This window comes from Amborella trichopoda, chromosome 7, assembly GCF_054954075.1.
Source record: "Amborella trichopoda isolate Santa Cruz 75 chromosome 7, AtrichopodaSantaCruz75HAP2 v2.0, whole genome shotgun sequence".
Lineage (NCBI taxonomy): Eukaryota > Viridiplantae > Streptophyta > Magnoliopsida > Amborellales > Amborellaceae > Amborella > Amborella trichopoda.
In genome coordinates this window covers 34,362,036-34,389,612 of record NC_142342.1, presented here as the reverse complement: position 1 = coordinate 34,389,612, position 27,577 = coordinate 34,362,036, and the positions used below count along the sequence as shown (strand labels likewise).

The window sequence follows — 27,577 nt, the reverse complement described above, 5'->3', positions numbered from 1 at the left end:
GAGAGACAGAAGAGAGAGAGGATTCAAGGAGGCAGAGCAGAGAGAGAGGATTCAAGAAGGCGGCGTACGAGAAATGGCAAGAAGCTATCGTTGCAGTCATAAGAAGAAAAGTTAGAGAGAGAGAGAGACGGCAACAAGAGGCAGAGGAGCAACAAGCAGTTGCAGTAGAAAGCAGAGTACCACTTTGAGAGAGCGAAAATACCCAAAAGAAAAACGTTTTACTGATAAAAAAAGAGAGCAGTTTTAGGAGTTCTTAGAGAAAGGAAACAGCAGCCATGGCATCAGTCCCCAGTTCAATTAATCTCCGCTTCTCTCACCAGTTTCTCTACAAACCCAAGAGAAGAAACTCTGCTGTAATTAGGAATAATAAGAGAGCAAGAAGCTTTATAAACCCATTATGTATCATGGGTTCCCAGCCTGCAAGTGCTTTGTCTGCTTCTTCTCATCCCCCACTTGTCAAAGGAGAAGAGGGAAAAGAAGAGGCGGTGAGAGAAAGAGAGGAAGCATTGAAATCAGAGGAGATCATGGGTGAAAAGTTTGTCTGGAGAGAGAATTGGTATCCTGTGTCATTGATTGAAGACCTCGACCCCAAAGTCCCCACCCCATTTCAGCTATTGGGCAGAGAGATGGTTTTGTGGAAAAACAGACAGGGAAATTGGGTTGCCTTTGATGATCGCTGCCCTCACCGCCTCGCTCCCCTTTCGGTTTGTCTCTGTCCCTTCTCTTCATCCTCATATCTCTATTTTCTCTTTTATCTGATAAATGGTTTTGGATCGAAGATGGCATTTAGACTTGCTAGATTGTACATAATTGATTCGTTGCTGTTAAATCCAGTGTTTAAAAAATACTCGGAACCGTTCAGCCAGTAGCCTGGTCCTAGTCTCTCCCTGAATTGGCTTTGGACCTAGAGGTGTATCAACACCATTAAAATAAGCTCTATTAATTGAAAACAAGTATTTATTAAGAACATTTGAAGTCCTAAACCTTGTTTAAAAATATTGAACTCTTTAAAAATTTTTTTGCTTTTTTTCTTATTTTACTCTGGCCGAGTTGGCCTAGCTGACTTGCGGACTTGACTGGTTTGATTTGGGCTGGTAGGTGACCTCTTTGATCCACCAGTCTGAGTTTTTAAACAATGGTTGAATCCATGTGATTATGTGGATTCAAAAATTTGTTTCACAATTTTTCAGAATTTAGAATACTGAATTATAAATAAATTGCTTTTATTGTTGTTAAATTCATATTTTTCTCTACATTCAAGAATATGACTTTTGTGAATGCCTTGGATGGATTCTGTGAAGGAATAATTGGTGTAAATTGGATGGCATTCCATAATGTAATTTGTTAGGTATGCATGTTCAATCGTTTGAAGTTGTGGCATGCGACTTATAATATAAAATGAAGTTGGGTTTCAAGTTTCTTGGATTCAGCCAAAGTTTTCTACGAAATGATGCCAATTTGAGATGTGGTCCCTGTAAATATGTTGTCAATGGGAATTCAATTCTATTAGTCATTGCTTTTGGTTGATTTTTCTCTCCATTTAGATGAATTAATATAAGGAAAACATTTGGGTTTGTTTTACACAATTATCTGAAGTTAAAATCAAGGTAAACTCAGATGGAACTTGTTCTTTAATTGTTTAATGACTTAGCACTAAAATCGCATCATTTATTGCACTAAATCATATGGAACAAATTTCGAAATAAATTGGGCCTGTTAAGTTAAGTTATATCTATATTTCAATTCATGAATTTAATTGATTGTGGATAATGTTCCATTGGATCATCATATGTAGAACTGATACCAATTTTATTTTTAATACTTCATATTGGAAATAAATTCAATGCAGTACCTTACATGTGCACGCATCTGCATGCAATGAAATAGATTCTAGTGCATTGTATCAATGTAGAAACTTTTTTCAATTGTATTTCCTTTCAAAAGATGCAATGAAATCATAGATATCTTAACTGTTGAGATACACTTCATCAAACATCATACATTCTCTTTATTGAAATTCTGAAAGTCAGAGACCTTAAATTGAATAAACAAAAGAAACAAAAGTTTCGACCCTGGAGGTTCGAACAACTGGTTATAAGGATGAGGGCGTGGAGTTATGGATAGGATTGTCCTTATACATAATTATATGAAATCAAACTCCATTTTATAATGTGTATTTTCATATGATTTCAATAGGACCTTGGTTTCAGCAAAAGCAAATGTTTAGTCCTGTGGGAACTAAAAATCTTGTTTTCATTCAATGTAATCTTCTAGGACTGCACATTTGTTTTGCAAATTTCCCTTTTCAACTTGAAATAGGGTTCAAACTATAGTCTACCCCTCTATCTCGTAGGCATTGATGAAGCTGTACATGGATGGAGTGGCAAACCACCTAGCTTAATTATATTCTTCCATCTGCATTGATTCTCTTAAATGATGGAAGACCTTGTGAGAGAAGGTCATTTAATGGTTTAATTCTAGACAATACTTTTCATGATTGCGCTTCCTTTTTCTATTTGAATGTTAACTTGGGGGCTGGTGGGATTGGATCTCTAGTCATCACGTTGTGGCACCCACACCTTAACCACCTCTGCCTAGAGACCGTACGAAGCGCTTGTTTTTGGTTCCATGGGTTCATTGTGGTCTCTGAGTAGTAGTTCTCTTTTCTTGGTGATTGCAGGAAGGCAGGGTGGACGAGGATGGCTGGCTTCAATGTTCATATCATGGCTGGTCTTTTAGATCGGATGGGTCTTGTGCTCGTATCCCTCAAGCTTCCCTAGAGGGCCCTGAGGCTCGTGCACTCCAATCTCCCAAAGCTTGTGTAGCCCGCTTTCCAACTCTTGTATCTCAGGGTCTTCTATTTGTGTGGCCCGATGAGAATGGATGGGAGAAATCATCCAAGACCGAACCTCCAAGGTAAAGTTTCGATGTTTTATATTGTTGCTGGTATAAGACCAAGGGGCTAGATACACAATGTTTTAAAATTTCCATTGTATTAAAAATCAAGTGTTTAAATGCACGAATATCTCATATAGTTCAACCTACAAACATGGTTTATGCACATTGAATAATAAAAATCCAACCCTAATTGCTCCCTTACAAATCCTTTACTCAAAAATACAATTAAACTCAATACAATGTCCAAATACTCACAATGTACATCTCTATGATATATTACATGACTTGTACTCAAAATTCCTCATTATATCAAAATTACATAACAATTCTATGTTCATTCTTCATTATGTGTTACAATATCACATACACATGATCATAATAATCCAATACGATTTCAATTCACATAAACAATAAAGCATATCATTAAAGCTCATACCACAAAATTAAAGAACAATCTCAATATTTACATAACATATTCAATTCTATCAATCATGAATCACTAAATAACTGTAAATATATCAAATTAGCATGCAAACATATATGGGGGAATCCATGGTTTGAACCCCTTGTGCCCGAGCTACGAAAGGGCCTTTTGAGGACTTAATTTTGTCCCATTGTCTAAGACATGGGTATAATAATAACTCAAGGATATCAATCCAATAGGAAGCAAATGATCACTTTTGTTTCACTTAATAGGGATCAAATCATGAGAGAGACATGTATCAAAACAAGGAGTTGGAGAGAGATACTACACAAAATAAGGAAGTTATGGTGAAACTACACCACGTGGTCCACACGAACTTTTCAACATTAAAAAAAGAACTCAAGGGACTATTTCATATGCTCAAATATGATGAAATAAACCCTTCATCAGTTGTAAATTCTCAGTAAAAATTTCAAAAAAATAAGATTAAGAAAATCATGGTGAAACTACTCAAGATCATAAAGTAAGCAAGCTAGTCTACACAAACCATGTGTATGGACTACACTATTTCTTTGGGACTCTTCAAATATCAAGTTTTCATTACCAAATATGAAGAAAGCTACTGTAAATTAATAATTACAGCAAGCTTTGATAATGGAAGTGAGGTAGGAATTGAAATATCAAAAAGAAAAATCAATACCTTAGTGAAGCAATAGTATGAGCTTGATCACATACATGAGGGACTATTTCATAGAAGGGTTTCAAATGAAAGCTCAAGGAAGAAGATAGTCTCATGGGTGGCCACTTTTTCGTCAAAGGGGCTCTCTCTCTCTCTTTGAAGTAAATACACAAGTTAGAGTTATAATTGATCCCATGAGGTTACTTTTATACTTAGATCATAAAGGTGGATTTGATTTTGATCCTTGATGCCTTAGATCGATGGCACATGAGAGGCTTTTATCCAAGCTACTCATCTATATCTTATCACCAAGATCAATGGATGAGCTTTTAACACCCTTCACTCCTTAAAACCTAGGTTATAGTCATTTTACTTTAGAGCCCTTAGATCCATGTTTTACCTCCCATTAATTCTAAATTCATGTTTACACTTGTGTCAACGGTTTTTAAATAATTTGTGAGAGTCAATCAAAGCCAAGGACATGGACATAAAGGTAAAATAGGACATCAACATATATGAATAAAATATCTTATGACACCACTAATAGCATTTCAACAGCACTAAAGTTTCACATGGGTTAAGCCCATAAGGTAGTGTCACATACGATATACCCACATGCCACAAAATCATATGTGGATAATATTATAAATAAAATTAATTCTCAAAATCCCAGGACTTCACACATGCCAAATAAACCACATGTGTGAACAAAACACCATGTGACAAAATAACTCACTTAAGTCACAACATTATAAAACATAATGTTTTAAATAAACATAATATATCTAAATAACAAAAAGCAACAATGCCCCCCATGCATGGGCATGATGTCAGCACGACGTCAGTGCCCAAGGGGGTGTGGGGGTGCCACGTGGCCTCCCTATGGTCACTTGGGACCCATCTGGCTTCCCCATGGCTTGTCGTTGATCGTCATTTTGGCCAAACAATTTTAAAAAAAAAACAATTTTTGGTGTTTTAAAAATCCTGAAACATTCTCAAAAAATCCCAAAAATTCTCCAAATGATTTTTCAACATCATTACAGATTCTTATTAATATAAAATATTTTCTCATCAATTTTAGATTAATCTAAGTCAAAGGTAAATGAGATCTCTCGACATATAACACTAGTCAGAGTCGTCGATTGGGATAACTTGAATGACTTTCCACCGGTGCCTCACGCCTACCCAACAGACTTATGCTTCACATTCTATGGCAGGGTCACATAATTGGTCACATCAAAGTCTCTGAGCCAAAGCTTCCCGTCACTAGGGTTTAATGGATTACTGGTGCACCCTTATGGGATAAGTTCCTACTCAAATACAGGGGTCCTCTCAAAGCACATGTGAACTAGCTCTTCTAAGTCTTCCCCATATGACTGTAGGTGCATATGCCATGAAACAGTCTTGTGTTAGGCTACGGGCTCATGTCCCATGAGTTGACCATTCCATATAGGACGAATACACTTTTAAATACTAGGGTTCTATTATTCTTGATTGGATTCTCTAAGTCTTGACTTATCACATCAACTATGATGCATTCTAATCAATATAGTTCTGACTGAGAGGTAACCCTTACACCTTTCCGAGCGTTCACATTCTCTAAATGCATACTCTCAATGCTTCAAATACTCGAGGTATATGAATCTGGGCCCCAGTGCGTCAAGCACCCAGATTCAGTCTCTCTTACTCCTACTTAGCAAAAGACTCTTGGCTTTAAGGCCTTGAAGGGCCACATAGGCAACATATATTGGTGTGATCCTGTCCTGGTTTTACTAAATGGGAAAGTATAACATAGTACAATGAGCTATGGTATAATGGTACTTGAAGGCTACATTCAACATTTGTTCCCATTATGGTTGTGTTGGCCATGTGTCATTTCAAGACCTTAAAGCTTAGAGTCTTACGCTCAGTGGGAGTTAGAGAGAGACTGAATCTGGGTGCTTGGCGCACTGAGGCCCAGATTCATATACCCCAAGTATTTGAGGCATTGAGAGTATATGTTTTGAGGGTGTGAACTCTCGAGGAGGTGTGAGGGTTACCTCCCAGTCAGGACTACATTGATTAGAATGCCTCATAGTTGTTGTGATAAGCCAGGGTTTGGAGAATCCAATCGAGAATAATAGAACTCGGGTATTTAAAAGAGTATTCACCCTGTATGGAATGGTCGGCTCATGCGACATGAGCCCGTATCTTGACACGAGACTGTTCCATAGCATGTGCACCTACAGTTGTATGGGGAAGCCACTCTTTTATAGTATTATCCGACTTAGAAGAACTAGTGCACGTGTGTTTTGATAGGACCCTTGTATTTGAGTAGGAATATGTCCCATAGGGGTGCACCAGTAATCTATTAAACCCCTGGTGACCGGAAGCTCTGGCTCAGCGACTTTGATGTGACCGATTATGTGTCACTGCCATAGACTGTGGAGCATAGGTCCATTGGGTCGGCTTGAGACACCAGTGGAATGTCATTCGGGTTAACTCAATGAAAGACTCTGACTAGTATTATAAATATAGTGATCTCAGTTACCTTTGGTTCAAATTAATCTAAAAATGATGAGAAAAGATTTTATATTGATCAGAAATTGTGCAATAATGTTGAGATAATCGTTTGGAGAATTTTTCACATTTTTTAAACAATAAAAAATGTGATTGTCAAATTTGTTTGACATAAATACCATACAAGGACATCCTATGGGGATGCCACATGGATCCCAGGTGACCATAGGGATGCCACGTGGCACCCCCACCTCCCCACTCATAGATGACATCATGCAGACGTCATATCCATGTGGAGATCTATTTGTCATTAATTCTTTTGTTGGTATTATGTTATAACATGTTATCTTGTTATTTAAAGTGTTATATATTGTTATGACTTAAGTCTGATGTAAGTCACATGTTTTTTTTTTCCTCATATGTGTCATTTTTGGCATGTGTGAAGTCATGAGATTTTGAGAATTAGTTTGATTAATATTATTATCCATATATGATTTTATAGCATGTGGGTATATCTTATGTGGCACCACTTTATGGGCTTGACCTATGTGAAACTTTAGTATTGTTAAAATCCTATTGGTGGTGTCATAAGATATTTATCCACATATATAGATGTCCCATATTATCCTTATGTCCATGGAGCTAGGGGTTTCAAGGTAAAATGACTATAAACCTAGGTTTTAAGGAGTGAAGGGTGTCAAAACGTCATCCATTGATCTTGGTGATAAGATATGGAAGAGTGGCTTGGATAAACGCCTCTCATGTGCCATTGATCTAAGGCATCAGGGATCAAGATCAAATCCATCTTTATGATCTAAGTATAAAAGTAACTTATGGGATCAATTATAACCCTAATTTGAGTATTCACTTCAAAGAATGAGAGAGCTCCCTTGACAAAAATGTGGCTACCCATGAGACTATCTTCTTCTTTGAGCTTTCATTTGAAACTCTTCCATGGAGTAGTACTTCATTTATGTGATCAAACCATACTATTGCTTCATTAAGGTATTGATTTTTCTTTCAATATTTTTAATTCCTACCTCATTTTCATTATCAAAGCTTGTTGTAATTCGTAATTTACAGTAGCTTTCTTCATTTTTTGTAATGAAAACTTGATATTTGAAGAGTCCCAAAGCAATAGTATAGTCCATACACATAACATGTGCAGACTAGCTTGCTTACTCCATGATCTTGAGTAGTTTCAACTTGATTTTCTTCATCTTATTTTTCTGGAAGTTTTACTGAGAATATACAACTGATGAGAGGTTTATTTCATCATATTTGAGCATATGAAATAGTCTCTTGAGTTCCTTTTTGAATGTTGAAAAGTTCGTGTGGTCCCTTATGGACCTCATGGTGTAGTTTCACCATAACTTCTTTATTTTGTATAGTATCTTTCCCAAATTTTGAAGGGCTATTTTGATACATGTCTCTAATAATTTGATCCCCATTAAGTGAAATAAAAGCGATCATTTGCTTCCCATTGGATTGATCTCCTTGAGTTATTATTATCACCCGTGCCTTAGACAATGGGGTAAAATTAAGTCCTCAAAAGGCCCTTTCGTGGCCCGGGCACAAGGGGTTTGAACCATGGTTTCCCCATGTATGTTTGCATGTTAATTTGATGTATTTACAATTATTAAATGGATTCATGATTGGTTAAATTGAGTATGTTGTGTGAATATTGAGATTGTTCTTTATTCTTGCGGTATGAGCTTTAATGCTATGCATTATTGTTTATGCGAGTTGAAATCTTATTGGATTATTATGATCAAGTGTATGATGTGTATGAAACATTGTGATATATGATGAGGATGAAAAATGAATATGGAATTATCATATAATGAGGAATTGCGAGTGCAAGTCATGCAAAATGTTGTAGAGATGTACATTGTGAATATTTGAATATTGTATTGAGTTTAATTGTATTTTTTGAGTAAGGGATTTGTAAGGGACCTATTAGGATTGAATTTTATTATTCAAATGTATATAAACCATATTTGTAGGCTGTAATATATGTAATATGGTTTTGTATTGAGATATTCATGCATTTAAACCCTTGAGTTTTTATACAATGGAAATTTTTTAAAAGAATGCATTTCTAGCGTATTGGTTTTATGCCACCAGCAGGTTGGTGATCAAATGGACGAGGGCCCACATTCAAATGAGTAGATTTGATCTCCAACCATCCATTGTTGGAGCAGACTATGGATTTCGCTTGGAGTTATATGCTATTGTCCATTGGACTATAGTATGCTTTTCCTTATTAGATTATTGTTCTTCATTGTTTCTGAGCTTTGGTTAATTTGGTTACCAAACTTTCTTTGTGACAAGCTATCTTTCTCAGGTTACCAGATGATTTTGATGATCCTGGGTTTTCATCTGTGACAATACAACGGGATCTATTCTATGGTTATGACACATTGATGGAAAATGTGGCAGACCCCTCCCATATAGATTTTGCGCACCACAAGGTATATTTGGTTGTGTGCCATACTTGTTACTTTTCAATTATATTGACGTCAAAGAAACATGAATTTTTGTATAATGTGACCTACTTTTTCATTGCCAATCTAGGAGCAAGAAGGATGGAATGTTACAAGACAATGGCAGCAATGTTGTTTCTATATTGCACGTGATCTTTCAGCATGCACACTCTTTTGCATAGAATGAAACTATATCTTTTAAGAATCTTTGGCCTGTGATTGCTCTTTGAGATTTATTTGGTTATTGTTCTAGTGGCTTCTTAACTTAAAATGACTTTTTATAAAAGTTCTATATTTGAAGCTCCGAATCAATGGGGAAGTTTGGAACAACTGTCTTGTCTTGCTGCTAGCATATAAGTTGTTGCTTGTGCATTAATTCTACCACTTCTTTGTTCAGAAAAATTGCACTTCATCAATTGACATATGATATAGTTTTTGCGGCATTCTGTGCTGTTCGTGTTCCATCCGAGTGTTACTTTTCTATGGAATGAATAGGTGCTATAATTACTATTTTGATATACCAAACTTGACTCTTTCTGTTACAGGTCACAGGAAGAAGAGATCGAGCTAAGTCACTACCTTTCAAGGTGGAATCTAGTGGCGTTTGGGGCTTTGCAGGATCAAATGTTGGGAGCCCTCAAATTAGTGCCACATTCATTGCACCTTGCTACTACATGAATAAGTGAGACCCTTTCAATATCTCTTCCTTTAAATTTCCAAACTTAAGTATGGCGTTGGAAAATAGATTTCATGGAATTTGTTCTAAGTGGACTTCAACTAGTTGACTTTGGCTACAATATTTGTTTGGTAGAAGGTAACAACTGGCATTTTATGTTTTATTGTCTGTAACTAGGGGTTGCAATATTGCATTTTCTTTTACTTAATAGTGTAAGAGAAACATAAGTTTTTGTACGATCCTTAATTTTACAGTTTAAAAGAGAAAAAAGAAAGAGGCCCAAGTCATTAGGAGGAAATCCACGAGGAATCACTTTCTGTTAAAATATTTTGGTTCCTTTATTGCCAAGTTGAATCTTCAAGGAATCACAATGCTATCTTGAGGGAATCCAGGATTTAGTTATTGAATTTATGACAGTTATTGGGATCCACCTGGGTGGAATCCTCTCTAGGATCCCGATCCTGTTCTCCAGGTAAAGGGAACTCACTCCTCCGCGATTCTTAAATATGGGAGTATCGATTCTTCCTATTAGAGATCAAGGTTCTGCATTGCATGGGGTCCAGATTCCCGAGCCTTTAGCATAGCTTGGTAATATATTATAGTATAGAAATGTCCTAGAGTATAATAGTACAATATAGTAGCTCAGTACAGTCTATCAGTGTGGTATAGTATAGTAGTATGCACCATGTAGTATACTACATATTATATAATATATTTAAATGGTACCATATGGCATAGAGTAGTAAAATAGTATATTGCAACATATTGTAGTATAGTATAGTTGTATGCTATTGTATAACAATGAGGTATATGTAGTAGTATAAGTGCTTTCCAAGCCCTCAATTTTGAACCAAATGGAGCTCGTTCTTGTATATATCATTATATCCTAATTAGGTCCGGATCAAGCTCCCCACGTATTGAGATCGAGATCCCTAGATTTCAGGTGTATGGACTGCTGTCCCTGTCATAGGGAGCTTTCTGCTTGTCATGTCCCCGGATCTGATTCGATACTGATCCTGGTAGCACTAATTTGTGATTTCCATTTCAGGATAATTAGCCTTGTCCAAATTTCAATTGAATAATTTTTTTCCCCATGAGATGAAATTGCTCAGTAGACATAATCCGATATTTGTTTTTATGAATGTTCGCTTCGATGAAGAAAATTACCAGCCACTCGTTGAGACAATTGAAAGATCCACATAGCATATTGATGAAATTAAAAAAAATAGGGAAGCATTGAAGAGAATAGAGCTGTCATGTAGAAAATTTTATAGATTCACCCCATTGTAGAGAATTTTATACATTCATCCCCCCTTATCTTATAGTTCAATACAGGAAAATTACATTTCATGATGTCCACTTAATGGTTAAATCATTTCATCAGCAGGTAGTAATGCTAATGTTAATTGGAATCAAGGATAGATTGCGACTTAACAGGGTACTTCTAAGAAACAGACCACCCGTCAAGCATACAGAAACACACAAAAATTCTTCTCTGTACCATGACTCTTTCATTGCCTACCCAAAGAAACTTAATCCCAAATAAAGGACAACAACACTGATTGATTGCTCAAAACTAAAGAGGTCATCCTTTCTGAAAATTCTCAAGAAAGTACAGAACCTAAGCATCATGTGTTCAATACACAAATAAAATTCTCAGAGATGTTAAAATTGGATCCTCTTATTTTATCTCAAATGAATCATAATATAATTACATTTTATTTAATATATGGTTTTAGTTTTATGAAAAGGTCCAACGAAGGAACAGAAAAGAAGAGATGTAAGTAGGGAAAGGACATTAGAAATAAGTATATTATGACTTCCCCACATTGTCACTTGAAAATGGTACCATTGGTTGCAATGTATTCTTTCCTTATAATGTGAATATATCTGTTGTTGCAGTTTGACTCAAGTGCATCTCATGAAATTCTGAAATGCATCCATTTCCTTACTGTTGATGAAATTGGTTACTCTGTCTATTTTTCTGATGAAAACAATGGCATGGACATTTATTGTTAATTTGATGTTTTCCTAATTGCTAGGATAGAGATAGACACGTCTCTCCCTCTTCTCGGCCCCCAAAAATGGAAGATATGGATATGCTCCTTTAACATACCCATGGCTCCTGGGAAGACTCGTTCAATTGTGTGCAGTGCTCGCAATTTCTTCCGCTTCACAATGCCTGGCCCTGCTTGGTGGCAGGTGAGGAAAACAAAACTGAATGCAGTTTGAAGTTAGCAATGAAACTTGAAATGCACACACTTTTTTAATCTACTTTATCGATTCACCATTCACTACATAGCATATTTTCATTTTCACAGAACTATGAGTCATGGAATTCTTATGCTGATTTTTGCATAGACTTTTTCAACTCAAACGGTCATGACCTGCCCAAAGAAAAAAAAAAATACAACAGAAACTAATAAAAAACTCACGCCTTTCATTACATGGCTTTTGTATTTGTTAGATATCAGCGAAATTGGAAGCTAATTCTTTTGATATAGTTTGTTAATGCATGACATTCGTTACCTAATATGGTTTTTTCTTATTTTTAAAGATTTAGAAAGAAGACCCAAAGATAGGTATTTATGCAGCTGTTTTATTATTCGATGCCCAAAACTAAGATTTATCGACATCAAAACCTGCTTGTAGGGCACATGAATCTCATGAAATTGTATAGTTCATTCAATTTTATATTAGACTCCTATAGAACAGTCTTGATCTGCACACACTAACCTCTAGTAGCAGATCTATGGTTACCTTAAATATATCAGGAACTAGGATCCTACCTAGAAAATCTGACAGCATTAAGAAAATCGCCTTCAATAAAGAGTGGCTTACTAAAGCTTCCCCTGTGAATTCTTATCCCAATAAATTCTTCCTTTACATTGAGTTCAGATGGTAATATTATTGTCCTTCCTATGCAGCTGGTTCCTAGATGGCATGAGCATTGGACCTCAAACAAAGTTTACGATGGTGACATGATTGTCCTTCAAGGCCAGGAGAAGACATTCCTCTCCAAATCCTTGGAGTCTTCTGCTGATGTTAACCAGCAATACACAACGATCACCTTCACACCCACAAGAGCAGATCGCTTTGTTTTGGCATTTCGTAATTGGTTGAGGCGTCATGGTAACAGCCAACCTGACTGGTTCAGTTCAGCTACCCCACAACCTCTCCCATCCATAACCCTATCCAAGCGTAAGGTACATGTCAATTTTGTATGTGGAATAATTACATAATATGTATGGTAACATGTATCATAGTCCAATGCACAATAAAACTCATAATTCATTGGGATATGGATCGATCAATGTAATGATGGACAGTCATGCAGAGTGGGATGCACCAGAGCAGAACATGAATCCAATGTTGGTTCGCACTCTCCCTCCACCCCCTTCCATCATATCATTGAACAATCATAACTCTAATGGGTAATAATTTTCGATAGTTCAAGGGTCATGGACAACTTTCCCTTCCCCCGAACCCCCGTTTGTTTGTTTGTTTGTTTTTTTGTGTGGTAGTCTTTTATTATATTGAGCATACATGTTAGGAATTATGAAGATAGTCCTGGTTAAATACGTCATTCATTCCATTGTAAGATAATAACTAAATTCATGAGAATGATTACGTTTTCCTTCCATTGTGAAAATTGTTATACAAGTATAGTTCCATGTGGAAAAGTGAGTCCCTATTCTTCCGACTCTACACAACCAACCAATGTTCATGACAAGAAAATAATAATCTAGGAAGATTTAGTAATGCCTTCCCTTGCCTTCCTCATTTACCTCTCTCCATGTCTAGATTAATTGTTGGCTATGTGACCTTTCAAGGCCTTAAAGCCAAGAGTCTTACACTCAATGGGTGTTAGAGAGAGTCTGAATCTGGGTACTTGGTGCACTGGGGCTCAGATTCATATACTCCTAGTATTTGAGGCATTGAGAGCATGCATTTTGAGAGTGTGAACTCTCGGGGAGGTGTGAGGGTCACCTCTCAGTTAGGACTATATTGATTAGAATCCCTCATAATTGATGTGATAAGCCAGGGCTTAAAGAATTCAATCGAGAATAATAGAACCCGAGTATTTAATAGAGTATTCGCCCTACATGGAATGACCGGCTCAGGGGACATGAGCCCATATCCTGATACGAGACCATTCTATGGAATGTGCACCCACAGTCGTATGGGAAGGTCACTTTTCTATAGTATTATCCGACTTAGAAGAGCTAGTGCATGTGTTCTTTGAGAGGACCCCTGTATTTGAGTAGGAACATGTCCCATAGGGGTGCACCAGTAATCCATTGAACTAAGCTCTTGCTCAACGATTTTGATGTGACCAATGATGTGTCCCTGCCATAGACTGTGGTGTATAGGTCCGTTGGGTCGGCTTGAGACACCGGTGGAACGTCATTCGGGTTAGCCTAATGGAAGACTCCGATTAGTGTTATACATTTAGAGATCTCATTTACCTTTGGCTCAAATTAATCTAAAATTATTGAGAAAATATTTTATATTGATGAGAAAATGTGTAATAATATTGAAAAATCATTTGGGGAATTTTTGCGATTTTTGAAATTTTTTTCATAATTTTTAAATCATCAAAAATGTGATTTTCAAATTTGTTTGACATAAATACGAAACAAGAACATGCTATGGGCATACCACATGGATCCTAAGTGGCCATAGGGATACCACATGACACCCCTACCTCTTCACTCGTGGATGACATCATGCTGATATCATATCCATGTAGGGGCCTATTTGTCATTAGTTCTTTTGTTGGTATTATGTTATAGCATGTTAGCTTGTTATTTAAAATGTTATACATTCTTATGACTTAAGTTTGATTTAAGTCACATTTTTTTTGCTCACATCTGTCATTTTTGGCATGTGTGAAGTCATGGGCTTTTGAGAATTAATGTGATTTATATTATTATCCACTTATGATTTTATGGCATGTGGCTGGGTATATCTTATGTGGCACTACCTTATGGGCTTGACCCATATGAAACTTTAGTGTTGTTGAAATTCTATTAGTGGTGTCATAAGATATTTATTCACATGTGTGGATGTCCCATATTACCTTTATGTCCATGTCCTTGTCTTTTATTGACTCTCACAAATTATTTAAAAACCATGGGCATAAGTGTAAACATGAATTTGGACTTAATGGGAAATAATGTATGGAGCTTATGGCTTTAAGGTAAAATAACTATAATAAACCTAGGTTTTAAGGAGTAAAGGGTATTAAAAGCTCATCCATTGATCTTGGTGATAAGATATAGATGAGTGCCCCTCATGTGCAATTGATCTAAGGCATCAAGGTTTAAGATCAAATCCACCTCTATGATCTAAGGATAAAAATAACTTATGAGATCATTTCAAAATCCTAACTTGAGTATTCACTTCAAAAAGAGAGAGAGAGCCCTCTTGAAAAAAATGTGGCCACCCATGAAACTATCTTCTTCCTTGAGCTTTCATTTCAAATCCTTTCATGGAGTAGTCCCTCATGTGTGATCAAGCCCATACCATTACTTCACCAAAGTATTGATTTGTCTTCTTATATTTCAATTCCTACCTCATTTGCATTATCAAAGCTTGTTACAATTCTTAATTTACAGTAGTTTTCTTTATTTTTGGTTATGAAAACTTGATATTTGAAGAGTTCCAAAGCAATAGTGTAGTCCATATACATGGTATATGTAGATTAGCTTTGCTTACTCTATGATCTTGAGTAGTTTCACCTTGATTGTCTTGATCCTATTTTTCTGAAATTTTTACTGAGAATATACAACTGATAAGATGTTTATTTCATCATATTTGAGCATATAAAATAGTCTCTTGAGTTCCTTTCTGAATATTAAAAAGTTCGTGTGGTCCCTTATGGGCCACATGGTGTAGTTTTACCACAACTCCTTTATTTTGTGTAGTATCTCTCTCAAACATTGATAGGCTATTTTGATACATGTCTCTTTTATGAATTGATTTCCGTAAGTGAAATAAAAATGATTATTTGCTTCCTATTGGATTGATCCCCTTGAGTTATTATTATCACCCGTGTCGTAAACAATGAGACAAAATTATGTCCTCAAAAGGCTCTTTCTTGGCCCGGGCGCAAGGGGTTTGGACCATTGCTTCCTTGTATGTTTGCCATGATGTATATGTTTTGATTTTGAGAATTGATAGAGTCATTGGCATGAGAACTGTGACTGAATATTTTTCAGAACTGTTGTTTGTTTGTTAGAGAATGGTGGGCAATTCAATATTTATATAAGAGAATGATATTTGGTGGTACTTTGTGTTATTGGGTGTACTTTCATATGAAAAATGTCTTATGACCATATTGTGTATATTTTGGAAATTATTGAATGTTTATTAAAGTGTGTCCAACCTGAGAAATATGTTTTCAGGAACTTTATACCTTTTTCTGTGGGGGGTTTTGATCAATTAAAACTTATGGGATTGAGTTAAGACAACTTTGTACTTTTGAGGAAAGGAGTTTAGTTTAAATGCACTTTTGGGCTTATAGGAAAATTCCCCATATTTGGAAAGTTATGGTTATTATTAGAGGGGTGTCGTACTGTAATTTCTGCTACACAGAGTAGAAATTAGCCCTTTGAGAATCATGTTATTTGATCCACTTTGGACCATTATTAAATGCTACTTTCTAAATAAAAGTTGCCTCATTTTGAGTGTATTTTATCTGAAAACAAGTCTCATGATTAAATGATGTGTAAACAAATTATGTCCATTGAGGTGGATCGTGCTCATCCTGAAAAACTAAAAAAGCAGTATTTGCTATATCCAATGTGTAAGAAGGGCATGGGTACTTTACATTTTTGTAATCCGACTATGAAGTATAAATTGTTGAAAGTCCTTGTGAGTTCTTAAGGTGTTTTAGAACAATGGAAGGGTTATATAAACCCCCATCGAATCATGAGTATGAGGTTTAATACCCGATGCTCGAGTCTTGGTCTAAATCCGAGCTATTCCCGGATAGTGTGTGATGAAGTTGACAACAAGACTAAAGACACAAATGGATGGATGAGACAATGAGTACAGTTACAAAAGAGAGTAAGAAATGGTGAAACCAAATCATGGATTGAAGACAAAGGTATTGTTAGATTATGACTTGGTCTCTTTAAGACCATAAGGTACGACTTCTTTCTACCTTTGAACATGATTTTAATATATTAAGAATTCATTTCTTAGAGAACAACCATTTTGATTTTATGATATCATATGAGTAATTATTGGTAGAATATCTTAGTTTATTATATGAATTTAATAATTGGAAGGCTTGAACTCTTCACATAAGCTATAAACTTGAATTAGGCCGATACTTACATATTTCGATTTCGAATGCTTTTGTCCACTCTTATATAAGCTTAAGACATATGGCATTTGCTTAAGTAATTTGATTCTAGATTTATGATTCAAATTACCGATCCTATGGATATGGCTAATTCAAGAAATATGGCATGTGTAAGGATTGTACTTGTGATTGTTTGAAAATAATGAGATATGTGAAATGTTTATTATTTGTGAGTTGCTTTATGACTTGAGAACTCATGAGATGTATCATGAATATGACATTGGTATTGACTAGTCCTTATGGTGTCTCAAGCTACATGCTTCAATATTTTGAGCTTTCCTAAATGATGATATTTTGAGCTTTCCTAAATGAAGAGATAATGTGATGTATTGTATTCTCATTATGTTATGAATAGCAGAATAGCATATGAGGATTATTACATGGCACGTTAGGCTCAATGGTCATGAAAAAGGATTTCCATATATGAGATAACATTTTCCTTTATAGTAGCATGTTTTTAACTACTTTGAAAATTGAGATCAATCGAACCAAAATGTATCATGAGTATGAATTGTAATAATTAAGAAAATGTGATGAAAGAGATTTTATCTTAAGCACTTGTTCTTCTGAACCAGGATTTCTATATTTAAAATGTTTTAGCACAAGAGGATGTTAGAAACCATAAAGGGGATTCCACCCCATTTGTGTATTGCTACTTTGTATTGTCTTTCCATTAGAGAGTTATGACTGTGCTAAACTCCATGCTCCTTCCATTTTGGAAGATCACCCTTAAATAGGTTCTTTTAACGTTATTGTAACATTATGATATTGCCATAGAACCGTGTGTCTTAATATTTTGGAGTATCCCATAGTCATCAATCTTTGAATAAAGTTCTTTTTGAAACCTTTGCAGTTTTACTTAGAAGTAAACTGTTTTCCAAGACATAAATTTAAGTTATTTTGAAAAACAACCTTGTTGATTTTAGTGGGAGCATCTTTAGTAAGTCTAAGTAGTAAAACCATACTCAAAGAGAGAACCTTGATATTGATTTTGGAAAATCTTATATCTCAAATCAATTTCACTTATGAGAAACTTGGAAGAGGCATTGAATAAGAATGATTTGTAAATAAAAGCCGAAAGGAGTGTTTGACCTCTTATTTGAAATATGACATTTTATGAACCTATGGGTTGTTTTCTTCCGCTGTATTATAAGTATTATTGTTTTCATTAGTGCCACATTGAGAAGTTTTAAGTCACTTAGAGATATGCCACTTGTAAGAGTTGTGAGGCATCTCTTTGTTAGACTTCTGAATTTTCAATGATTAATTGTGTGACATTGTGGAAATAGATCATCACTTGTCCATACATGCATTTCATGCTATGGTGATCATATGTATTCACTTTCACATGAATGATCCACTTGAATGCTTGTATCGGTCTTTTTAAAGCTAGTAGGCCTTTTAGCAGAGCATGCATAAGCCACTTGAAAATATTTTTAATAGCATGTGAGACTTTATGTAGAGCTGTATATTTATATGTGGCTTATGATATGATCATGTGATAACAAGGACACCTCATTTTGTGGGCTAGTCACACTAAACATGACTATCTATGCATGGACTATATGCATATGACTCAATGAAATTGGTTGTTTACCATGAGATAATTTGTGAGATTAAATGTGAGAGAAATCCAATAAATTTTATTGAGTCCCACATTGCATGAGATATTGTCCTAATTGATTCGAACTTATAATGTGCTTGGTCACTTGGACATCTTGGGATTGGATCTTATGAATAGGTTTATGATGGCACCTGCTAGCCATCTAATCCGAGTGTAATATCAACAAGAGATTGAATGTATTGAATGATGAAATGCTTGAAAATCCAAACACTACTCCCACACCTTGGTTTTGAATGGACAAGGTACCAGTCCGTGACTAAGGAAACTTTGGGAACAATGCATGAGATTAAAGTATAATTTTAAAGAACTTTTATTCGAGTGCAATCTGTGTTACTTGAGAATTGATATAAACATAGAGTTGTGAACTTTTGAGCACATGATTAAATGTTGAGAGAGCTAATAAGAAGATAAATGTGAACATATATGTCAATCTTTATGAGCATAAATTGTCATGAACGTGCATATAAAAGTCCGTATAAAAGTAATTAGGAAACCTGAGATCACATAGTAGATACATAAAATTGGTGATGGGAAGTCTATAGCACATAACATACATCTTATCAACCATACTGCCCATGCAAATGCTATACTCTTTGCCGTGCCATATGTTCCCACATTTCTCGTCCTTTAGGGATACCCATTGCATTCTTAGAATATGTGATTGTTGAAGATGAGGATTACTTATGCGATTAGCACCTAGCAGGTTAGTATGTGAGGCATTTACATGAGTATGCTGTGAAATGTTGACACATAAACCACATGATATTTGATTAAGTATATGCATGAAGGAGATTAAATATGACATTTAAATTGTGATTTGTAACATACACCAAACACATAAAGAGTTCACGACAATTTTCTCTTGCGATTGCATATGTTTGACCACACTTGCTTTTATTGATGCATGACTATTGATTGTGTTAATGGACCATGTTGATTGACTATGCTTATGGAGCATACAATGGTTTATGCTTGTGCATGATATGAAATTGAGAAAGTTAAATTGGTTGTTGGTACTTGCTCCCTTGCTTGATGTGAGTATTACTTTTATGGTAGAGAATTGATGTTTTAAATTATTTCATTGTGTAGAAGAATGAGAGAGAGAATCATTTATAAGGCCTCAAAAGGCCAAGTGGAAGAATTTTGGTTGTTTGGCCTTTCAAGGCCTTAAAGCGAAGAGTCTTACGCTCAATGGGAGTTCGAAAGAGACTGAATCTGGGTGTTGACGAAATGGGGCCCAGATTCATATACCCCGAGTATTTGAGGCATTGAGTGTATGCGTTTTGAGAGTGTGCACTCTCGGGGAGGTATGAGAGTCACCTCCCAGTCAAAACCTCTCGGGGAGGTGTAAGGGTCACCTCCCAGTTAGGACTATATTGATTAAAATGCCTCATAATTGATGTGATAAGCTAAAGCTTGGAGAATCCAATCAAAATAATAGAACCCGAGTATTTAAAAGAGTATTTGCCCTCTATGGAATGGTTGGCTCAAAGGACATGAGCCCATATCCTGACACGAGACCGTTCCATGGCATGTACACCCCTAGTCATATGGGGAAGTCACTCTTCTATAGTATTATCTGACTTAGAAGAGCTAGTGCACATGTGCTTTAAGAGGACCCTTGTATTTGAGTAGGAGCATGTCCAATAGGGGTGACGAGAACCTCTAGCTCAGCGACTTTCATGTGACCAATGATGTGTCCCTACCATAGATTGTGGTGCATAGGTCCGTTTGGCTGGCTTGAGATACCGGTGGAACGTCATTCGGGTTAGCCTAATGGAAGACTTCGACTGGCGTTATCTCTCCTTTACCTTTGGCCCAAATTAATCTAAAATTGATGAGAAAGATTTTATATTGATGAGAAAATGTGTAATACTGTTGAGAAATCATTTGGAGATTTTTTGGGATTTTTGAAAAATTTTGCAAAATTTTTAAATCATCGAAAATGTGACTTTCAAATTTGTTTGACATAAATACCTAACAAGGACATCCTATGGGGATGCCACAATGATCCTAAGTGGCTATAGGGATGCCATGTGGCACCCCCACCTCCCCACTCGTGGCTGACATCATGCTGGTGTCACATCTATGTGGGGACCTATTTGTCATTAGTTCTTTTGTTTGTAGTATGTTATAACATGGTATCTTGTTAGTTAAAGTGTTATATATTGTTCTGACTTAAGTTTGATTTAAGTCAGATGTTTTTTTTTCTCACATGCCATTTTTGGCATGTGTGAAGTTATGGGCTTTTGAGAATTAGTTTGATTTATATTATTATCCACATATGATTTTGTGGCATGTGGGTATATTGTATGTGGCACTACCTTATGGGCTCGACCCATGTGAAACTTTAGTGTTGTTGAAATCTTATTAGTAGTGTCATAAGATATTTTATTCAATGTGTGGATGTCCCATGTTAACTTTATATCCCATATTAACTTTATGTCCATGTCCCTGTCTTTTATTGACTCTCACAAATTATATAAAAACCATGGGCATAATAAGTGCAAACATAAATTTGGACTTAATGGGAAATAATATATCGAGCTTAGGGCTTTAAGGTAAACTAACTATAAACCTAGGTTTTAAAGAGTAAAAGGTGTCAAAAGCTCATCCATTGTCCTTGGTGATAAGATTTACATGAGTGGCTTGAATAAAAGCCTCTCATGTGACCTTAATCTAAGGCTTCAAGGATCAAAATCAAATCTACCTTTATGATCTATGTATAAAAATCACTGATGGGATCATTTCAAAACCCTAACTTGAGTATTCACTTCAAACAGAGAGGGAGAGCCCTCTTGACAAAAATGTAGTCACTCATGAGACTATCTTCTTCCTTGAGCATTCATTTGAAACCCTTCCATGGAGTAGTCCCTCATGTGGGTGATCAAGCCCATACTATTGCTTCATCAAGGTATTGATTTTTATTTCAATTCCTACCTCATTTCCATTATCAAAGCTTGCTGTAATTCTTAATTTACAGTAGCTTTCTTCATTTCTGTCATGAAAACTTGATATTTGAAGAGTCTCATAGCAATAGTGTAGTCCATACACATGGTATGTGTAGACTAGTTTGTTTACTCCATGATCTTGAGTAGTTTCACCTTAACTTTCTTGATCTTATTTTTCTGGAATTTTTATTGAGAATATACAACTGATGAGAGGTTTATTTCATCATAGTTGAGCATATGAAATAGTCCCTTGAGTTCCTTTTGAATATTGAAAAGTTTGTGTGGTCCCTTATTGACCACATGGTGTAGTTTTACCATAACTACCGTATTTGTTCTAGTATCTCTCTCAAACTTTGAAGGGCTATTTTGATACATATCTCTCTTATGATTTGATCTTCATTAAGTGAAATAAAAGTAATCATTTGTTTCCCATTGGATTTATCTCCTTGAGTTATTGTTATCATCTGTGCCTTGGACAATGAGACAAAATTAAGTCTTCAAAAGGCCCTTTCGTGTCTCGGGAACAAGGGGTTTGAACCATGACTTCCCCATGTATGTTTGCATGTTAATTTGATGTATTTACAGTTCTTAAATGATTCATGATTGGTTAAATTGAGTATGTTGTATGAATATTGAGCTTGTTCTTTAATCTTTTGGTATGAGCTTTAATGTTATGCATTATTGTTTATGTAAATTGAAAACTCATTGGATTATTATGATCAAGTGTATGATGTGTATGAGATATTGTGATATATGGTGAGGATGAAAAATGAAGATGAAATTATCATATACTTTTGATATAATGAGGAGTGCTAGTCATGTAATATGTTATGGAGATGTAGATTGTGAATATTTGGATAACGTATTTAGTTTAATTGTATGTTTGGGTAAGGGATTTTTAAGGGATCTATTAGGGTTGAATATTTATTATTCAAATATGTATAAACCATATTTGTAGGATGAAATATATGTATTATGATTTTGTATTGAGATATTCATGTATTTAAGCCTTTGAGTTTTAATACAATGGAAATTTTTTAAAAGATTGCATTTCTAGCCAATTGGTCTTATACCACCAACATTAATCTTACCATGAAATTGCTGTATTGCATTCTCAAATTTCCTTGAAAATGTTGTTGAGTTGTAGGATCCTTAAAAACTTGCCTGTTGTCAAAATTGTTTTGAGACACCCTATGATGATATTAGTCTATCTAGGATCAACATTTCAGAGGCCAATCGGAAAGGACCATGAGTATCACAAATGTGAAGTAGAGCAGAGTAAGTAGTCAATGTTTTCCCTATGTGATCCCTTAAAATACTCCCCTGTGCTTGCTGGGCTCAGACTCCCTCATGATCTGCCTTTGAAATTCATCTTGACCACCCCACTGGTGGGGGCATCCAATTTTCACACCTCTCTTTTCTTCTGATTTTTCTTTTAATATACCCTTGCAAATCATCCACCAAAGTTCTTTTACTATGCCTTGCCCCATAGGTCTATTCTCATTATAGCCTATGATAAGTTAATATTGATCAAGATCTAGATCTGAATCCATAAAAATTTTGTACAAAAGAAGAAGGGAAGAGAAGAGAAGAAGAAGAAGAGAGACATGGAAAAAATTGCATAAGCTTGAATCATATATCGTGATACTAACCACAATTATGTATCATTGTTATTTAATGATATGACCATGACCATTAAATAACAATTTCCACCTTTCTTTTATTTTCTCTTCTTTCGTTATGTTTTCTCTCTCTAAAAATGTATGTTATAGACCTCCACAAATGGCCCATTTTCTATGACAAAAATGCCCTTTAACAAAAGAGAAATACCATTGGGGTGATATTTTACATCACATCCCAACAATCTCCACCTTGATGCAAAATCACACCCTTACCTTGCCAAACCATATCCGATAATTCCCTTTTTGAAGAACCTAGAGAACTTAGCCAATTCCGCAAGTTCTCTAGCCCAATAACTGGCATGAACATGCCTTGCTCATCTTCCTTCGTGTTTGCTCTTAGTCAAACTCCACCTTCTTCAATACTCTCATTCTTGAGTTCTTGAGGCCATCTTGCCTTCACACATGCTCTAGGTGAAACACCTACAAGCACAACCGGTGTTTAATCTCATATCACCGAGATCCCTTGCATAAGTCTCTCCCATGAAGCCTTCTTTGTATTCATAGCCTTGGCAATGCTTGCACATACTTCTCAAATTTTGAAGTACCCATTTCACTTCATTCAAACATTTTCTTTCGAGGCTAAACACAAGCCAATCAGGAAAACTAAAAACAAATGAAATAACAAATCTTATACAAACCATGACAATAATCAAAATCAGCATTAGAGTAGCATGCAACACTCCAATCACATCGGCCCTTCCTTCACCAAATTTTGAACATTGGCTCAAAGGAAATTCATGTGGTGTTTCCGGCAACATTCTCTTGTGAAATTCTCATATCTTCAATTTCTCCACCTTGCTGAATAGCTTCATTAAGACCTAGCTTTATTTCACCAAAATCATCAATTGCCAAATCATGTACCTCCTCTTGAGCTTCATCTTTCTTTACAACCAAATTTACCCTTTCACTTACAATTGTGCTCCCTAACAATTTCTACAAGTTTTCTTTCCAAACTCCCTCCATCATAACTAGAGCCCCCTTTGAAACTTTGACACTCCACCTTACCCGGTAAATTTGTAGCCTTCCATATCTAGAGAAGATAGTGAAATCAAGCTCTTCTTCAAATGCGGCACATGCCTCACATTTTCAAAAGTTCGAACCATCCCATCATACATCCTTATGCTAATCGAGTCATACCATTTTTCTTACTCATTGAGTTGTTTTCCATTGATGCCAAACGACCTTCACATGGCTCATATGCATCAAACCACAATCTATGTGAGCACATATGATGTGTGGCTCCATTATCAAGAACCTAACTTTGATAGTACATGAGATTGCTTCCCACCATCAACACGTCATCTTCAATATAATTGGATGTTGATTCTTCAACTTGGTGAACCTCATTCTTGGCCTCACCTTTCCCTTCCATTCCCAAACGGGAACACTTAGAGCAAATTTTCTATTTTTTTGCCAACAATTTTTCTTTATGTGGCTAAACTTGCCACAAAACCAACAACCTTTGTCAGAAGACTACCTCGAATTTGATCTGCTACTTGAGGAATCTCTTGATGAGCCAACTCATTCATCCAACCGGCTTTTTGTCATAAGGACATCCATCCTCGAACCCATCAAATCATCCATCGATGCTTTCTTTTGAATTTTACTGGCAAGAAGTGCACTACAAACCGAACCCAAATCACGAGAATCTTCTTTACTACAAACTCAACGCAGTAACAAGGTTATCATAGGATTCCGGCAATATACAACGTAAGGTGGCCGCCTTATCTTCATCCGCCATTCTCACACCAATACTTTCAAGTTGACAAATGATAGTATTGAATTCATTCAAGTGTTCCGACACCTTTGCACCTTCTTTCATTATCAAGTAATACAATTTTCTTTTTAAGAAAATTTGGTTTGTGAGGATTGTGTTTGATACAAACTCTCCAATTTCTTCCACAAATCTTTTACTGTATTTTCCCCAACAATATTAAACAACACTTCATTTGCTAAACGCGAGCGAATAGTGGCTCGTTCCTTCATATCAAGTTCTTCCCAATTATCATCGGTCATATTTATCGATTTCGTATCTTTTCCAAGTAATGCCTTGTGTTGCCCTTGATGTACCAATACATCTTGCATTTTTAATTTCCAAATTTCATGATTATCTGTCCCATTAAATTTCTCAACCTCAAACTTGTGAGATGCCATTTTCCCAAAAATACTACACTACTTTGAGCTTTGATACCACTTGTTGGCAACCGAGGCTTTGTTGAAAAATATGGATAACACAAATCCCTACTTGATGTGGTGGGCACCCCAAAACAATGAATTCAACAACCCAAATAAAATACCCCAAGAACAATATTGTGTGTGCAATATATTTGGGAAAATTATAGAATCAAGAAACAAGTAATATGGGAAATTACTATAACCACAACACAAGCAAAAAGTTGAAGGCATACCGATTAACATGGTTCACCCAAAATGGGTTATGTCCACAAGCAAGAGGGCAAAGATGCATTTACTATCTCAAGGAAGAAATTATAAGCTTAGGGTTTTGTAGATATTACCTCATACATGGAAAGAATGCTCAATAGAAATTTTTTACCATAATCCCACCGTCAATCGAATCCTTGCTTTGTCTCCATCGACTAACACCATTGCCGCAAGGAAACCCCAATCAAATCCGGCCCAATACAAGAGCCACAATGGTGCTAGGGTTTATACAAGAAACCCGCAATCTCTACCTCGCAAAGCTTCTCTACACCTTTTCTTTTCTTTTCTCTTCTTTCCTTATATTTTCTTTTCCTAAAAATGTTTTTTATAGACCTCTACAAAGAGCCCAATTTCTATGACAAAATTGCCCTTTAACAAAAGAGAATACCATTGGGATGATATTTGGATCAAGTCCCAACAACCCTAAAAGTCATCCTTTGTTCTGATGACTTCCATGAGGGGCTCACCATCCTTCTTAAATCATCATGGCATACTTACTGGCAACATCTTGCCTCTATAATGTTCATTTTGATTTCAAAATCTTCAATGCCATTTATTCTGTAGGGCCTTTTGTTTATTTGATTTAGGCGTCCTTTACATTTTGGTGTACTGATTCATCCCAAAGGAAATTTCTCATAAAGTCTTTGTTTTCTTTCGCAACGAGGATGGGGTCGAAAACGATGACATGAAGTATATCGGTAATTTGGAAATGGTTGATTTGATTAGGGCGATTCTTCCCCATTAATAGGATGTTCTTTTCGAAGATGCTGATTTCTTCCTCAAAGTCCCTAACTTGTTTTAGTTTGTTTTCAATGCTTGGCAGTCCAAGATAGTTTGGCATCTTGTCTAGGCGACAACCATGCATTTAGCAAGAACAGCCAGCTCTTCTTTTAAAACATTTACTGACATCTCAGAAACAGGTATAAATTGTTAATTTGTGTCACATTCACATCCTAGAAAATAAGGGTAGCATCTATGTATTTGCAAATGTGGTAATTGACTATGATATATTATTCATAGGCATATTTTAAGTCTACTAATAAATGTCCTTTTTTTTTTTCTTTTCTTGTGGGGTATATGTTGTATAGTGATCATTGAATGTGATGATTGACGGTGTTGTAAATTTGGACTCACTAGAGTTTATGCCTTTATTTTCATATTGTCAAATGATCATGGCCCAGGTGACCATGGTTGTGTATGGTCCATTCTTTGTAATATGATTTTCCATTTGGTGTTTTTATGTGCAAATGATGATCGCATTGCGATCTTATGTTATGTGGATTACATGATATAAGAGATTGACTAATAAGATCATGAGGCACATATTGAGTCTGTTTATGACTCTTTTGTTTTCTTGTGTTGTAGATGTTGGATAGATATGAACAGCATACGCTGAAGTGCTCTTCATGCAAGGGAGCCTACAATGCCTTCCAAACCCTGCAGAAAGTGTTGTTGGGTGCAACTGTGATACTAGGTGCAACTGCTGGTGTCCCATCTGAAATGGGCTTGAGGATCGTCCTCGCCACGCTTTCTATCTTGAGCGCTGCTGCTACATACCTCTTAAACCAGCTCGAGAAGAATTTTGTATTCGTTGATTATGTGCATTCTGAAATAGATTAATGTTTTCAGTAAAGAAATTGCCTCAGTGATTGAGATGGCAGTTGATTTATTCTACCGAGTAGTTGGAATTTTTGGACGGAAATTGTGTAAAGTCCAACATGTAATTAAGAAATAGGAACTCGAACTATGTACAGGTTTCTTTTGTATGCTGTGAAGTCTCATAGTCATAAGAACGAACTGTCTTGGCTCAAGTCAAAAGATAAATTTGGGTTCACGTGAAA

General features: G+C 35.9%; 1 protein-coding gene across 1 annotated transcript; it reads left to right on the top strand.

The window, feature by feature from the left end:
• ACD1 (Pheophorbide a oxygenase family protein with Rieske 2Fe-2S domain-containing protein) lies at positions 1-27,577 on the top strand. Its single transcript, XM_006843046.4, has 7 exons — positions 1-704; positions 2,681-2,916; positions 8,848-8,974; positions 9,532-9,668; positions 11,705-11,864; positions 12,590-12,868; positions 27,102-27,577. Exons 1-7 carry the CDS (start codon positions 276-278, stop codon positions 27,354-27,356), a joined length of 1,623 nt encoding a protein of 540 aa, XP_006843109.1. The 5' UTR covers positions 1-275; the 3' UTR covers positions 27,357-27,577.

Bases quoted from the DNA above. Each gene is read 5' to 3' on its own strand.
- ACD1 (XM_006843046.4), top strand. From the start codon at position 276: ATGGCATCAGTCCCCAGTTCAATTAATCTCCGCTTCTCTCACCAGTTT. The intron at 8,975-9,531 runs GTATATTTGGTT...TTTCTGTTACAG, and splicing joins TAGATTTTGCGCACCACAAG to GTCACAGGAAGAAGAGATCG. The intron at 9,669-11,704 runs GTGAGACCCTTT...CCTAATTGCTAG, and splicing joins CCTTGCTACTACATGAATAA to GATAGAGATAGACACGTCTC.